Consider the following 15,434-nt stretch of genomic DNA (forward strand, 5'->3'; position numbering starts at 1 on the left):
AAACTGAGTTGGAGTGAATCCAAAGCTTGCTTTATTTCCTCAGTGGTTCTTCTGTGGCAGGTAGCCAACAAAACAGTGATAGTTATATTGTAGCTCATCCTTGGGTTGAAATTCTGGGATAAAATCCTTGGACTTGTTTGTAGTGGTGTTTTATGACTCAGTTTCCTGTTTCATCCTCTGAGCTGGAGGACAGGAAGAAAGTTCAAGCACCAAGTGGTGATCAAATTTCATCTTTACTGACCTTTCTGTATCTGGTGGGTTTTATAAGACGCTTTGTTACAAAAGCCTCTTGACTTACGATGGGGCTACATACTGATAAGCGTCCACTGTAAGTTGAAAATAAGTTAAAATAATAATGCACTTTCAACAGAAGCCCCTTGATTTATGATCTGGCAATGTACTGATCAGCCTACTGCAAGTTGAAAATACCGTTAAGTTGAAAAAAAATTTTTTTTTTTTTTTTGAGATGGAGTCTTGTTCTGTCGCCCAGGCTGGAGTGCAGTGGCATGATCTCAGCTCATTGCAGCTTCTGCCTGCTGGGTTCAAGCAATTCGCCTGCCTCAGGCTCCCAAGAAGCTGGGATTACAGGTGCATGCCACCATGCCCGGCTAACTTTTGTATTTTTAGTAGAGATGGGGTTTCACCATGTTGGACAGGCTGGTCTTCAACTCTTGACCTCAGGTGATCCACCCACCTCGGCCTTCCAAAGTGCTGGAATTACAGGTGTGAGCCACTGCCCCCGGCTGAAAATGTACATTTGACTCACAGTATTTTCCATTTATGACTGATTTATAGGAACATAGTGCCACGCTAAATTGGAGTGTACTGAATTTGTAGTGCTTTGCATAAAGTCAAAGGATCATCAATCAAACCATCATTAAGGGACTATCTGTATTTGGAATTGTATGAAGCCAATATTGAAGTGTGAGAATAAGACCCATACACCAAAAGTGCTAGTCTTCAAGCATGTTGGCTCTTTCTAGTCCATCAAACACTATTCTAGATATTAGACATAGGCATTAAAAAGTAGAGTCTAATGGGAAAAAATCAAACAGGAGTCAATCAGTAGGTTTGGAAGCCCAACCTCTTCCCTCATCTGTAAAACGGGTGGTACCGACAACCACCACCATCACCTCCCAGGACTGTCGAGTGTGGAGGAGTCTGAAAAAGCGGGCATAGTGCCTGATACAGAAAGAACAGAGATACCTTCATACAACACCTCATCACCCATAGAGCCTGTGTGACAGGAAAATCCCAGTTCGGCATCTTCTAATAACTTCAGAGATCTTAAAGATTTGTTCTAGTACTAATCTCACAGAATTCTATGGAGAGAATGAAGAGGCCAAATAAAGTAGCTTCACTTATATTTGTGCAAGGCTATTCAAAGTATATAGATGTGGAAGGTTCATAGAAAATGTGTTTTAATAGGTAGACGATATGATAGTATGAACTCTGTTGTAACCAAGTTCAAATAATGGCAAGAAAATCTGGAAGATCCTATAAAAGCATCCCCACTTGAAATTGCTAGTTAGAACTACAGCTTATTTGTGGTTATATTCCAAAGTCAAGCCTAAAGCAAAAACTGCACAGTCAAAACTGCCCTAGACAATTCCTCTAGGAATCAGGACCACATATTTATGTCAACAAATTCAACACGAGTCAGATTTTCCCTCCAGCATCCCACCAGATTAAGCAGTTGGCTTTTGTTTACAGATCATATTGTTTGGATGGCGTCTATCTTTGAACACTAGGAAAGAAATATGCTCAGTGACTTTCAATAAGAATTCACTAACTCAGTGAACTGCAAGTCCGTGCTTTCGATTTCAATCCCTGAGTGCAACAAGTGGAGCTGAGATTATTTAAATAAGATTTAAGTAAATGAGATTATTTATTTATGGTTAAGTGTATACAGCTCAATTACAAAATCAGTATGTATCATTCACCAGCACGGTGCTTCCATTTATTCACACCCGAGTGAATATGGCTTCATTTTCTAGCAATCTTTCAAAACTTTTGGATGTGATCCACAGTAAGAAATTCATTGTAAAATATAACCCACTACACACATATGTGTATAATACATATGATAAAAAGATATACAAAGTATGGATTACATTCCATGTACTTGATGTATTCCATCCTATTATATTTTGTTAAAAAAAAAACTGGGCCAGGCACGGTGGCTCATGCCTGTAATCCCAGCACTTTGGCAGGCCAGGCGGGTGGATCATCTGAGGTCAGGAGTTTGAGACCAGCCTGGCCAACATGGGCGAAACCCCATCTCTACTAAAAATACAAAAATTAGCTTGGTGTAGTGCCTCGTTCCTGTAATCCCAGCCACTCAGGAGGCTGAGGCACGAGAACAGCTTGAACTTGGGAGACGGAGGTTGCAGTGAACTGAGATCATGCCACTACACTCCAGTTTGGGTAATAGAGCAAGACTCTTAAAAAAAAAAAAAAAAAGGCTGGAACTCAGTAGTTTTCTTGATCCCTAACTGGGTTACAGGAAGGACACTGAATTTCAAGCTCTTAACTACTCAAGAGCAGGGCAACATCTCAGGGTTAAGGAAAACAAACCAAGCAAGCACATTTGTCCATAATATTTTAATACTTTTCCACTTTAAATACTGGTTTTAATTCTGTGATTGTAACATGGAAGATCCAACTTTATTATGTTTAAAAAACATCATCAGGATCATAAAGCTATTATAGAAGTTACTCTACACACTCCCAAGTTACTTTAAAATGATTATGTTTTGAGTCTGTAGATGAACCATGACAAAATCCAAATACATCGTCTATACAACTTGGACTAAATACTGGTGAAAAGTGTTTAATTGGACAAATAACTGATAAGCTTAAAGATAACCAGCACAATTTCACAAGAGAACCAGCTCAGCCCAACTAAAGATTTCTTAATAGCAAGTGACACTGATGTTGTACTAGGCGTACAAATTAGTTGATGAAACTGAACAAAGAGAAAACCCATTCCTCCTTTTCCATACTTTGCCTTCTTATACCTCCCTTGCAGATATAACTTCCCCTTGGTTTAGCTGCCCCTGTGGCAATACCAAACCAAGTACTGCAGTAATCATGCTCTACCTCAAAACCAGGAGTCCTGGATTGCAACAGAAACACTGTACTCTCTTGTCCTGTTCAGTGGGCAGTCAGGGACAAAACCCCACATCACCAATGTATTTCAAGTTTCTAACATAGCACAAAAGAGTAACTGAGTAGAAGAGAGAGTCAACGGTAGTTTTTTCTTTTTGTTTTGGGGAAGACAAAATCTGTAGATGAGAAAACATGAATATTCAGTATGTAGGAAATAGCTTAATAAATGTAATTCTAGAGGGTCTGAATGTTGTCCAGAAGGCGAGTACCTCTCCAAATTCTGACCTCTTTTGTACTCTTTCTATATTCCCCAATTTATTTCTCAATCTGATTGGGTGGGATTAACTCTAGTGAAGTACAAGTGCAGTTATCTAAAGGTAAAATATATCTTTTCTTCTTTTAATACAAATATTTTAGTGTAATCATTTTATGTATAGAATTGGTTGCAAAAGTATATCATCACATTTAGTCCAAATGCAACTAATGATAATTAGATTTAGATATTGCTTTGTAAACTTTCCATACACTTCTGTAAAATAAAGCTATCCAATTTAGTTATGAAAGAGTTAATTGTCTGTGTTCATGATAGTTACCAGAAATGGCAAACAGAGAAACATTTATAGTGACCATATGCAATTTTTTTGAAGATTCTTATCAGCGGCTATGGTGAACAAATCTTCCCTCCCCAACCCTCCCATTCTCCCATCCCAACCCCATACCCTACAGCTGATTGTAAAATAAAATACACATTTGAGGTATAAACTTTTCTTTTTTAAACATCACAATATAAAATGTTAACTGGTGATGTAGTAAACCAATATGATAATTTGTCTTATTTGCCTTACTAGCATTACCACCATATAGGCACTTTTCCACATAGTCAAATTATGAACAGCATTTTTCTATAAGGCATATTCCATGCACATCATTTACAGAAAGGTAAATTAAAAAATAGAAAAGATTATGGAGCGTGAAATCTGCGTGCATGTAATGTAAGTATATGTTTTATATGTATTTTTCTCTCTGTACAGAATAATAAATATCACTACATCTGATGCAAGTAATTCACTTCCAGGATTGTGCATATTAAGCGATCAGACTAATCCCATCATTAAATTATTATCTTGCACTTATCGTTAAGACTCCATTACCATGTATGTGATATATACAGGACATGTTCTATGTGACATGACTTTCTGCTTTACAAAATGGGTCTGATTTCTGTGTTTTTACAGAGATAACAAGTCAGCAAAGCATCTACAAAATGCCTCTGATTTGTATAAATACACTGGTGTGTAAACACATGAAGATTTTGAAGTGGGCAGTCATTTCAACTTCAGTGAGTACTATTCCTTGCCTCAACTCCATGCTTCAATGTTGTTTACAGGACTTAAACTGAAAAAGGTATTTTACATTTTAAGTTCTTATAGCAACAAAGAAAAGCATTTCAGTTTGAATCATGTGGAATCCTTACTGCTCTGCTGAAGTTTCTGATCAAGAGGCAAAGAGAAGCACTGCTCACATTTTCTATGTATACTTTGCAACGTATCTTTTAAACTGACCCAAACTGGAACATATATACCCGTTACCGAATACCAGAAGTATCAAATTAAATGTCAAACTCAGTCTGATTTGCTTTGAGTAATACCATATACTATCTTAGAAATTTCAAGAAAACATGAGCTTATTTTATCTTGACCATTTTCCAGAAAGTAGTCTATACCAACAAGATTTGTACAGACGTTTCTGTTTGGAGACAGGCAGAACCAATTTAGGGCTTACCAAACTGTGTAACAAACTGAAAAAAGTCACTAGCACACAGTACACAACAAAAAAATATAATAGAAATATAAAGATATCTGGGGGAAGAAATAAAGCTTTTCACTTTCTCCATCAGAACCAAGGGAGGTTCTTCATGAGAGTAAGACGATAGAAAAGGCAAAATCATAGGTTATTGACAGCCCTCAGTTATTAAGAGATGTGATAACATGAATACAGAAATCAGCAGCAATGGATTCTATGATTATACAAAGCAAAAAAAGTCAAAAAATTCTGGACACAGATTTGACTGTAGGCCTGAAAAAAGAACCTCATCCAGATATTTGGTGCACAGAAAGCACATGCCCCATGTGCGTTCAACTTTTGTGCTTTTCTTTTGTGCACAAAACCTGATACAACAGAGGATCTTAGGCCGGACCATAGTAAATTAAAAATTCTGAAAAAGTATCCAAAAATTAAAGCATCAATTCCTAGTTGTGATTCAAAGTTGATTTTTTTCTCTTCTAGGAGCAAGCAAATAAAAATATAGCCATATACATGTAGTCTTACATGTATTATTTATAGTTATATGCTGAGCGAGGAAATCTAGCAGGAGATAGCTAGTGTTAGATGTTCAGCTTTGCTATTGCAATATTTTGTCATTTTTGTACACAAGGCCAAGGTCTTGGGCCACAGACAAGGCTATAGATCCTATGTTCCAGCTTAGAGCATTCAGGTTTTTTTCTTTTTTTCTCCAACATGGAATGTCACACAGCCTTGCTTCAGTCACTGAAGGGGAAAAAAAAAGACAAGTAAAAAACTCAGTAGTATGTTACTAACAGCTGCAAGACTACCAGAACAGAGTTCTCCCACTGACCATGTTTATAGAATGCATAGAATCTCTATTAACATTTATCATTATGAATGCAAAATTATTAACCTTACAAATTTAAACTTATTCCATTAGCAAGGAATTGAAGGTATATTTAATCTTTCAAAAGTTAGAAAAAATTAAAAAGTGGAATAGTTCCCTCTACAGTCTGGGCCTCCAAGATGACAAAGAAAATAAGAAGCAATGGTTATGCCAAAAAAGGGCCGTGGCCATGTGCAGCCAACAGGTTGCACAAGTTGGCTGCATAAGATCTGTGCCTGATGTGTGCCCAAGGACAAAGCCATTAAGAAATCTGTCATTCGAAACACAGTGAAGGACGCAGCAGTCAGGGACATTTCTGAAGTGAGCATCACTGATGCCTATGTGCTTCCCAAGATGTATGTGAAGCTACATTACTGCGTGAGTTGTGCAATTCACAGCAAAGTACTCAGGAATTGATCTCACAAAACTCGCAAGGACTGAACACCTACACCCGGATTCAGACCTGCAGGTGCTGCCCCAGGACCCCCACCAAAGCCCATGTAATGAGCTGAGTTCTTAAAGACCAAAGACGAACTATTCTCTGGAGAAAAACAAAACGAAATTGTACTTAATACTGCATTCTGAGTGTATCTGTGCCACACAGAGTGGGAATTTTGTGTGTGTGTTAAATCAAGTGTGAAGTGACACAAAGTATTTTCATGGGGAAGAAAGCTTATTCATGTAAATTAAACCTTAATTGTTTGCAGTTACATCCTTGGCCTCACAATTTGCATAGCTCTGGATTTTTACCCTACAACACGGCATTTCTTTCCTCTTTAGCCTGCAGTAAAAATTATGCCATATAATACTATTTATCAAGAATTTAAAAAATGTATTCAAGCTATCAGAGAGAGGCCAGCCATAAAACAAACATGCTCAGACCTCTTTGTCAAGAGTTTAAAAGTTTTTACTGGCTGGGCTAGATGGCTCACACCTGTAATCCCAGCTACTCAGGAGGCTGAGGCAGAATAGCTTGAACCCAGGAGGCAGAGGTTGCAGTGAGTTGAGATCGTGCCACTGCACTCAAGCCTGGGTGACAGAGCAAGACCCTGTCTTTAAAAAAAAAAAAAAAAAAAAGCCAGATCTGAGGTTGGGCCAATGAATTTTTTCAGTACAGCTTTGCACACATATATATGTATTCACAATCGACCTCTTTTCCCCAGAGATGAATTTTTTAAAAAAGATTTCAAGCTCCTCCCTCCTAGGTCCACAAATGAAAAATCGCATATCTGTGCACATACAGATGGGAACACATATAGAGTCAATAAAACACTGCTCTAAATCCAACAGGATATTAGCAGCAAATGCTACCTACCATGTACCTTTCAAATGTTTAAAAGTTATTCTTAAATATAATCAAGAGCATGTTTTACAACTGCATTCTGATTTCTCTTGCTTTAATACAAAGTTGCATTTTCTGTCTTGTTTAGTTGAATATCCAAGCCCCTTTGGTAAGGAAATCATCATAAAGCATCAAGAGAAATGCCCTTTCAGTGAGGTCATGATGAAGAAGAGAGAAGACAGATATAGAGTGAAACCATATCTGGTTTTGGATAGAGTGGAACAGCACCACTTTAAACACCTAGAGGCCATGGCAAGAGACATAGTTAAGCAGGGTGACAAGCCTGTTGCTGTCACATGTCATCAGTTTTCTGGTTTATTTGATAAATATGGCACAGACTCAGAATCAGTAAGAAGTATGTGTCCAGGTCTAGCTATAACAATTCTAAAGTACAAGATAGTATAAAAATTGTCAGCACACTTAATGCAATACACTTGTACCTGAAGAAAGAATCCCTAAAGAGTCAGACTATATTCCAAAACACCAATCATTCAGGTAAGTAAGACTGGAACCTGTTTAATATTTTCAAATGCCCTTTTTTCTGGGAAAAAGCTAAATATCTAAGACAATGTCCCTTATGTTAGTATCAGACAACAAATTTAGCCTTCACGTTTTTTTAAAGAAAGACATACTATAAACATAATCAGAAATCAGACTTGTTTAAAATTATTTCATTATATAATTATTATTTTTAGCTAAAGAGAAGGACTCAAGAATATACATTTCTCAGCCAATTATTTAACATTCAGTGTAGGTGAGAATGAGAGGATATTCGTATTGCTTTCCATTTGTGTATCATAATTGGTAATATCTACTAATGTTTTAAATGTTAACGTAAAATAGAATTTATAGAAATAATATTATACAAAGGATTCTCAATGGACCAAAGCAGGCTTAAACTCAGTCATAAGAGGAATACAATTAAAACTATACTGAGAGGGTATTTTTCACTTAATGAGTTGGGAAAATTGTAAAGTTTTGTTTTACAGATTGTATGAAAAACTATGAGAAACAGCCACTCCAATCCATTATTGCTGCTGAGATGGTCAATTAATATAACCTCTATGAAAAGCAATATCTAAATTATAAATGCACACACCCCTAGCAGGGCCAGTAGTACCACATCTATTAATTTTTCCCACATATAAACTTGCAAGTACAAAATGACATATGGATATGGCACTGTTCTAGCAAAAACTAGAAACTGTAATATTCACCAATGTAGAACTGATTAAATAAATTATGTACATCTATACAATGGGATACTCTATAACCATCAAAATGAGGAAGCTCCTTGCAAATATGTGAGACCTTCAAGATAAAATGAATGCAAATATAAGATGCTGAACAGTATTTACAGTATGCTGCTGCCTCTTTAACAACAAAAAAAGTGTATGTGTGTAGAAAATACACTTGAATTTGTTCACTCAAGCATTAAAAACTTCCTGGAAGAAACTAGTTAATAGCATATGTAATGGTGAATGCAGGACAGGGTAAATTTTGCTGTATAACTTTTTCATACTTTTGACTTTCTTTTTTTTAAAGAGACATTACCTCTGTTGTCCAGGTTGGGAGTGCAGCTGTGTAATCACAGCTCACTGCAGCCTCAAACTCCTGGACAAAGCAATCTTTCTGCTTCAGCCTCCCAAGTTACTAAGAGTACAGTTGCATGCCACCACACCTAATTTTTTTTTGACAAGATGGAATCTTGCTATGTTACCCAGGCTAGACTTGAACTCCTGGCCTGAAGCCAGTCATTCTCCTACTTCAGTCTCCCGAAGTGTTGGGATTAAAGGTGTGAGCCACTGTGCCTGGCCATTTTGGCCTCTTAATCATGTTAATGTATCACTTATTTTAAAAAGTTAAAATTCCAGGCTAGCATGGTGGCTCACGCCTGTAATCCCAGCACTCTGGGAGGCCTAGGCAGGCAGGTCACCTGAGGTCAGGCATTTGAGACCAGCCTGGCCAATGTGGTGAAACCCGTCTCTACTAAAAGTACAAAAATTAGCTGGGCGTGGTGGCAGGCGCCTGTAATTCCAGCTACTCAGGAGGCTGAGGTAGGAGAATCACTTGAATCCGGGAGGTGGAGGTTGCAGTTAGCCCAGATTCGACCTCCTTGCATAAAGGTGTTTAGTGCTGTACTGGTTGACAGCAAAAACATGGAACCAACTAAGACATTAACATGGGACTAGTTAATAAATTCTGCAACATGCATATAACAGATGTTAAAAGAATGAGATATTTTACACATCTCATGTCTTATAAAGAAAGATAGTCAAGATACCTTGTTAAGTGAAAAAGCAGGCTATAAAACAAGTATTTTGTTATAACAGTAATCTCAAAAACATGTTAGTACATACACAGAAAAATCTGGAAGAATATACAACAAAAATAACTAGTTTCTAGGTAGAAAAGAATACAGGGAGTTTGCACTTGTGCAGTTCTATAATGTCAAAATTTCTTTTTTGTTTTTTTAGATGGAGTCTTGCTCTGTTGCTCAGGCTGGACTGCAGTGGCATAATATTGGCTCACTGAAAGCCCCACCTCCCGGGTTCAAGCAATTCTCTGCCTTAGCTTCCCGAGTAGCTGGGATTACAGGTGCCTGCCACCACGCCTAGCTAATTTTTGCATTTCCCTTTAGTACAGATGGGGTTTCACCATCTTGGCCAGGCTGGTCTTGAACTTCTGACCTTGTGATCCACCCACCTCGGCTTCCCAAAGTGCTGGCATTACAGGAGTGAGCCACTGTGCCCAGCCAATATGAAAATTTCTTTACATAAGCATTAGAAGGAAAAGTAAATAATAAAAAAATTAAGTTTTAAAGGCTATAAACTACAATTCTCAAGACCAGGTGTGGTGGCTCATGTTTGTAATCCCAGCACTTTGGGAGGCTGAGGCAGGTGGATTGTTTAAGGCCAGGTTTAAGACCAGCCTGGCAACACAGCAAGACCCAATCTCTACAAAAAATAAAAAAATCAGCTAAGCGTGGTGGCACATGCCTGTGGTCCCAGCTACTGGGAAGGATGAGGTGAAAGGATGGCTTGAGGCCAGAGGTCAAGGTTGCAGTGAGTTGTGCTGGTGCCACTGCACTCCAGCTTAGGCAACAGAGCAAGACTCTGTTTAAGACAACAACAAAAACCAACAAAACAACAATACTCTATCGAGGAACATCAACAAACGCAGCAACTACTTACAACAACTAAATTTTAGTACCAATAGTTATACTAGTCAAATAAAGTTAAAAAAAAAAAAAGGTAAAACCTATCTTCCAGTACCTGTAAATACTAGAACAAAATAGGCTTTCCTGCAGTTTTTTCTTGGACGTAAGAAGTAAAACGTTTTAGAAATTTAGGATACTCTCGCTTTGCCACTGCCCTTAACACTGAGGCTGGTGCCCATCCTCCAGGGTTCACTGCAACATAAAAGGAAAATCAAACATATTAAGATACAATTCTCCAAACACATGTGAAGCACTTAAATTTGTTCCCTTGCTTTTAAAATATACCTCACATTGGACCAATTAGCATCTTCTTTTTTTTGTCTGTTTTTGTTTTTAGACGGAGTGTCGCTCTGTTGCCAGGCTGGAGTGCAGTGGCGCAGTCCCAGCTCACTGCAACCTCCGCCTCCTGTGTTCAAGCGATTCTCCTGCCTCAGCCTCCCAAGTAGCTGGGACTACAGGCATGAACTACTACGCCCAGCTAATTTTTGTATTTTTAGTAGCAATGGGATTTCACCATGTTAGCCACGATGGTCTGGCATTGATCTCTTGACCTTGTGGTCCATCTGCCTCGGCCTCCCAAAGTGCTGGGATTATAGGCGTGAGCCACCAAGGCCGGCTGGAACAATAAGCATCTTTTAAAGTCCCAACCCTTCATTCCTTAACACTATTCATCAGACATAATCAGGCAGCAAATAAGAAAGCATTTATAACCTTTCTAAAATGTTCTTGGTTCCCAAAATTACCTGCAAAAGTTAGTAGAGCACCACTTAAGGTCATTTAGGGCAGATTTATTCATAAATCTGTATTATAATTAAATAGTAACTTACTCAGGTACAACTGTTTCTTTAAACATACTAGCAGTTATGGCCCTATATAAAGAAGGCTTGACTTTCGATGAGAAAGGTTGGTGCAAAGTGGGTGAAGTAAGGACCCAAAGCAAGCAATGAAAAGGGCTACCCAAAGTGAAATAAATATGTAACTAGCAACTCAGAAGGACTAGGAAAGCACTGATTCAGAGAACAAAAAGCCTGACAATGAATGCCAAAGAGAAATAAATACGTAATTAACAACTAATAAGGACTGGGGCGGGTGGGGGCACTGATTCAGAAAGCTAAAAAGCTTGACAATAAGTAAAAGAACTGTTAATTTCCTTACCCTCTGGAGCTTATATTCCTAACTATAAATACATTCTATTAGGCAAACAGCTAAGAAAATTAGGCTTAAAAATGAAGTCTAAGCCGGGTGCAGTGGCTCATGCCTGTAATCCCAGCACTTTGGGAGGCCAAGGTGGGTGGATCACAAGGTCAGGAGTTCCATACCAGCCTGGTCAAGATGGCAAAACCCCATGTCTACTAAAAATACAAAAAAATTAGCCAGGCGTGGTGGCGGGTGCCTGTAGTCCCAGCTACTCCGGAGGCTGAGGCAGAGAATGGCTTGAATCTGGGAGGCAGAGGTTGCAGTGAGCCAAGGTTGTGCCACTGTACTCCAGCCTAGGTGACAGAGTGAGACTCCAACTCAATTAAAAAAAAAAAAAAAAAAAGAAGACTGCTATATGACAGTGACCTAGGGATGAAGTTTTAAGATTTACCTATTCAGCTCCAGCGTCAGAAATAATCATATGGTAGTAGTTTCAGGGTGAAATTCAGATATCTGTATTTTCAAAGATTTTCTAGTAATCTGATAGACCTTTCTCCAAATTAAAAATTAGTATTCTAATGGATAAGAGCTAAAAGGGCATTTGTCCAAATTGTTTTCATATAGGTCATGATCAAGAACAGCCACATTATCAACCACACAAAAAACAATAAAATACATACCATTAGCTACATATGTAATCTTGCATAGAATGTTGTCCCTGCTAATCTCCTGGTTTCCCTCTGGTGGGCTTACCAAAGTTTGACAAATCATAGCAACATTTATTTTGGCACGGACACATCGGTTGTTTAGCTGCCAAAACAAAAAACCAAAGCATCAGTAGATACCTAGCATTTTGTAATCTCTGCCGGTCTAACAATATATTAGATTAACCACAATTGTAACTCTTAAAAATATCTCCAGTGAAATCTTATAAGCACCAAGCTGATATGACACCAGGATTCCTCCCCATCCACTTTTTTTGGGGACAGGGTCTTGCTCTGTTGCCCACTCCGGAGTGCAGTGGCACCATCATAGTTCACTGCAGCCTCAAATTCCTGGGATCAAGCAATCCTCTCTCCTCAACCTCCAGAGTAGCTGGGACCACAGGTGTGTATCAACAGGCCTGGCTAATTAAAAAAACTTTTTTTTTTTTTAATAAAGATGGGGTCTCAAAGATGGCCGGTTAGGAGGAACTCGGGATTGCAGCTCCGAGAGAAAGTGCAGAGGGTGAGTGGATGTCGCATTTCCAGACAGATTTTTACTGCCCACAGACCAGGAGATTCACAGGTGGAGGGGCCCCACGGGTCGCCAGCACCGCTGGTTTGACTGGCGCGGCCGCTCGACCTGCGCCCTGGGGCAGTGGCTCCCTGTGCAGAGTGAGTGAGACTGAGTCCTCTCTAAGCCAGCAAGGGGCGCTGAAACGGGGAGTCAAGCCAGGAGATTCCCGGGCAAAAACGCGCCACGAATCTCAGAGCTGCTGCTTCAGCCAACGCAGCGGCTCACAGGGCAGCGGATTTTTACTGCCCACAGACCAGGAGATTCACAGGCGGAGGAGCCCCATGGGTCGCCAGCGCTGCTGGTTTGACCTGCGCGGCCGCTCGGCCTGCGCCCTGGGGCAGCGGTCCCTTGTGCAGAGTGAGCGAGACTGAGTCCCCTCTAAGCCAGCAAGGGGAGCTGAAATGGGGAGTCAAGCCAGGAGATTCCCGGGCAAAAACGCGCCACGGGAAACACAACTGAACCCGGGACGGCCCAGCTCTGTGGAGGAGGGGCGTCCTCCATTACGGAGGCACTCTGCAGTTCCCAGGGCAATTTGCAGTAACCAAGGCAACCCGCCACTACGGAGACTCCGACACTACAGGGGTGGGCCAACATAGTGGAAGCAGTTCTAACTACACCCATATAAACAGGACTGCAGGGAAGTTCACACGGAAGCTGGGCGGAGCCCACAGCAGCTCAGCGAAGCCTCTGCAGGCTGAGTGCGACTAGGCTGCCACCTTGTGGGCAGAGAAAACGGCAGCAAGACAGCGGAAAATCATAAAGCCCTAACTCCCTGGGTCAGAACACCTGAGGGGAAGAAAAGGGGGTTTATGAGTTCTGCTGCTGCAGACTTAAAATTACCAAAATCAGAAAGACAGCAACTACAAAGTTGATAGGTGGATAAATCCACAAAGATGGGAAGAAACCAGCGCAAAAAGGATGAAAACACCCAAAACCAGAACACCTCTCCTCCTACAAAGGAGCACAACTCCTCACCAGCAAGGGAACAAGACTGGATGGAGAATGAGTGTGATGAAATGACAGAATCAGCTTTCAGAAAGTGGATGATAATAAGAAACTTCAGTGAGCTAAAAGAACATGTTCTAACCCAATGCAAAGAAACTAAGAACCTTGAAAAAAGACTTGACAAAATGCTAATGAGAATGGACAACTTAGAGAGGAATATGAGTGAATTGATGGAGCTGAAAAACACAACATGAGAACTTCGCGAAGCATGCACAAGTTTCAACAGCCAAATTGACCAAGCAGAAGAAAAGATATCAGAGGTCGAAGATCAACTCAATGAAATAAAACGAGAAGGCAAGATTAGAGAAAACAGGGTAAAAAGGAATGAACAAAGTCAACAAGAAATATGGGACTATGTGAAAAGACCTAATCTACGCTTGATAGGTGTACCTGAATGTGACGAAGAGAATGAATCCAAGCTGGAAAATACTCTTCAGGATATTATCCAGGAAAACTTCCCCAACCTAGCAAAGCAGGCCAATATTCAAGTCCAGGAAATACAGAAAACACCACAAAGATATTCCTCTAGAAGAGCAACCCCAAGGCACATAATCATCAGATTCACCAGGGTTGAAATGAAGGAGAAAATACTAAGGGCAGCCAGAGAGAAAGGTAGGGTTACTCACAAAGGGAAGCCCATCAGACTCACAACAGACCTCTCAGCAGAAACCCTACAGGCCAGAAGAGAGTGGGGGCTGATATTCAACATACTTAAAGAAAAGAACTTTCAACCCAGAATTTCATATCCAGCCAAACTAAGCTTCATAAGTGAAGGAAAAATAAAATCCTTTGTGAACAAGCAAGTACTCGGAGATTTCATCACCACCAGACCAGCTTTACAAGAGCTCCTGAAGGAAGCACTACATATAGAAAAGAACAACCAGTACCAGCCACTCCAAAAACACACGAAATGGTAAAGAGCATCAACACAATGAAGAATCTGCATCAACCAATGGGCAAAACAGCCAGCTAGCATCAAAATGACAGGATCAAATTCACACATAACAATATTAACCCTAAATGTAAATAGACTAAAGGCTCTAATCAAAAGACATAGACTGGCAAATTGGATAAAAAGCCAAAACCCATCAGTGTGCTGTATCCAGGAAACCCACCTCACATGCCAAGGATACACAAAGGCTCAAAATAAAGGGATGGAGGAAGATTTACCAAGCAAATGGAGAGCAAAAAAAAGCAGGAGTTGCAATTCTCATCTCTGATAAAACAGACTTTTAAAGCAACAAAGATCAAAAGAGACAAAGGACATTACATAATGGTAAAAGGATCAATGCAACAAGAAGAGCTAACGATTCTAAATATATATGCACCTAATACAGGAGCACCCAGATACATAAGGCAAGTTCTTAAAGACTTACAAAGAGACCTAGACTCCCACACAGTAATAGTGGGAGACTTGAACACACCATTGTCAATATTAGACAGATCAACGAGACAGAAAATTAACAAGGATATCCAGGACTTGAACTCAGACCCGGAACAAGCAAACCTAATAGACATTTACAGAACTCTCCACCCTAAATCCACAGAATATACATTCTTCTCAGCACTACATCACACCTACTCTAAAATTGACCACATAATTGGAAGTAAATCACTCCTCAGCAAATGCAAAAGAACGGAAACCATAACAAACAGTCTCTCAGACCACA

General features: G+C 39.8%; 1 protein-coding gene across 5 annotated transcripts in view; it reads right to left on the reverse strand.

Annotated features, from left to right (window-relative positions):
* CERT1 (ceramide transporter 1) overlaps positions 1–15,434 on the reverse strand; it is a 143,317-nt gene continuing 127,883 nt past the window's right edge. For 2 of the 5 annotated variants that reach the window (XM_064376059.1, XM_064376061.1), the window contains 3 exons: positions 12,162–12,291; positions 10,400–10,536; positions 2,586–5,658 (listed from right to left, as the gene is read on the reverse strand). In XM_064376059.1, coding sequence (XP_064232129.1) covers positions 10,409–10,536; positions 12,162–12,291 — 258 coding nt within the window. In that variant the 3' untranslated portion in view covers positions 2,586–5,658; positions 10,400–10,408. Of the gene's footprint in view, positions 183–2,585; positions 5,659–10,399; positions 10,537–12,161; positions 12,292–15,434 lie in introns of those variants that run through there. The other 3 variants (XM_064376060.1, XM_064376062.1, XM_064376063.1) reach the window with 3 other exon arrangements.

This window comes from Aotus nancymaae, unplaced genomic scaffold (assembly GCF_030222135.1).
Source record: "Aotus nancymaae isolate 86718 unplaced genomic scaffold, 86718_ANA_hifiasm-v0.15.2.pri h1tg000014l, whole genome shotgun sequence".
NCBI lineage: Eukaryota > Metazoa > Chordata > Mammalia > Primates > Aotidae > Aotus > Aotus nancymaae.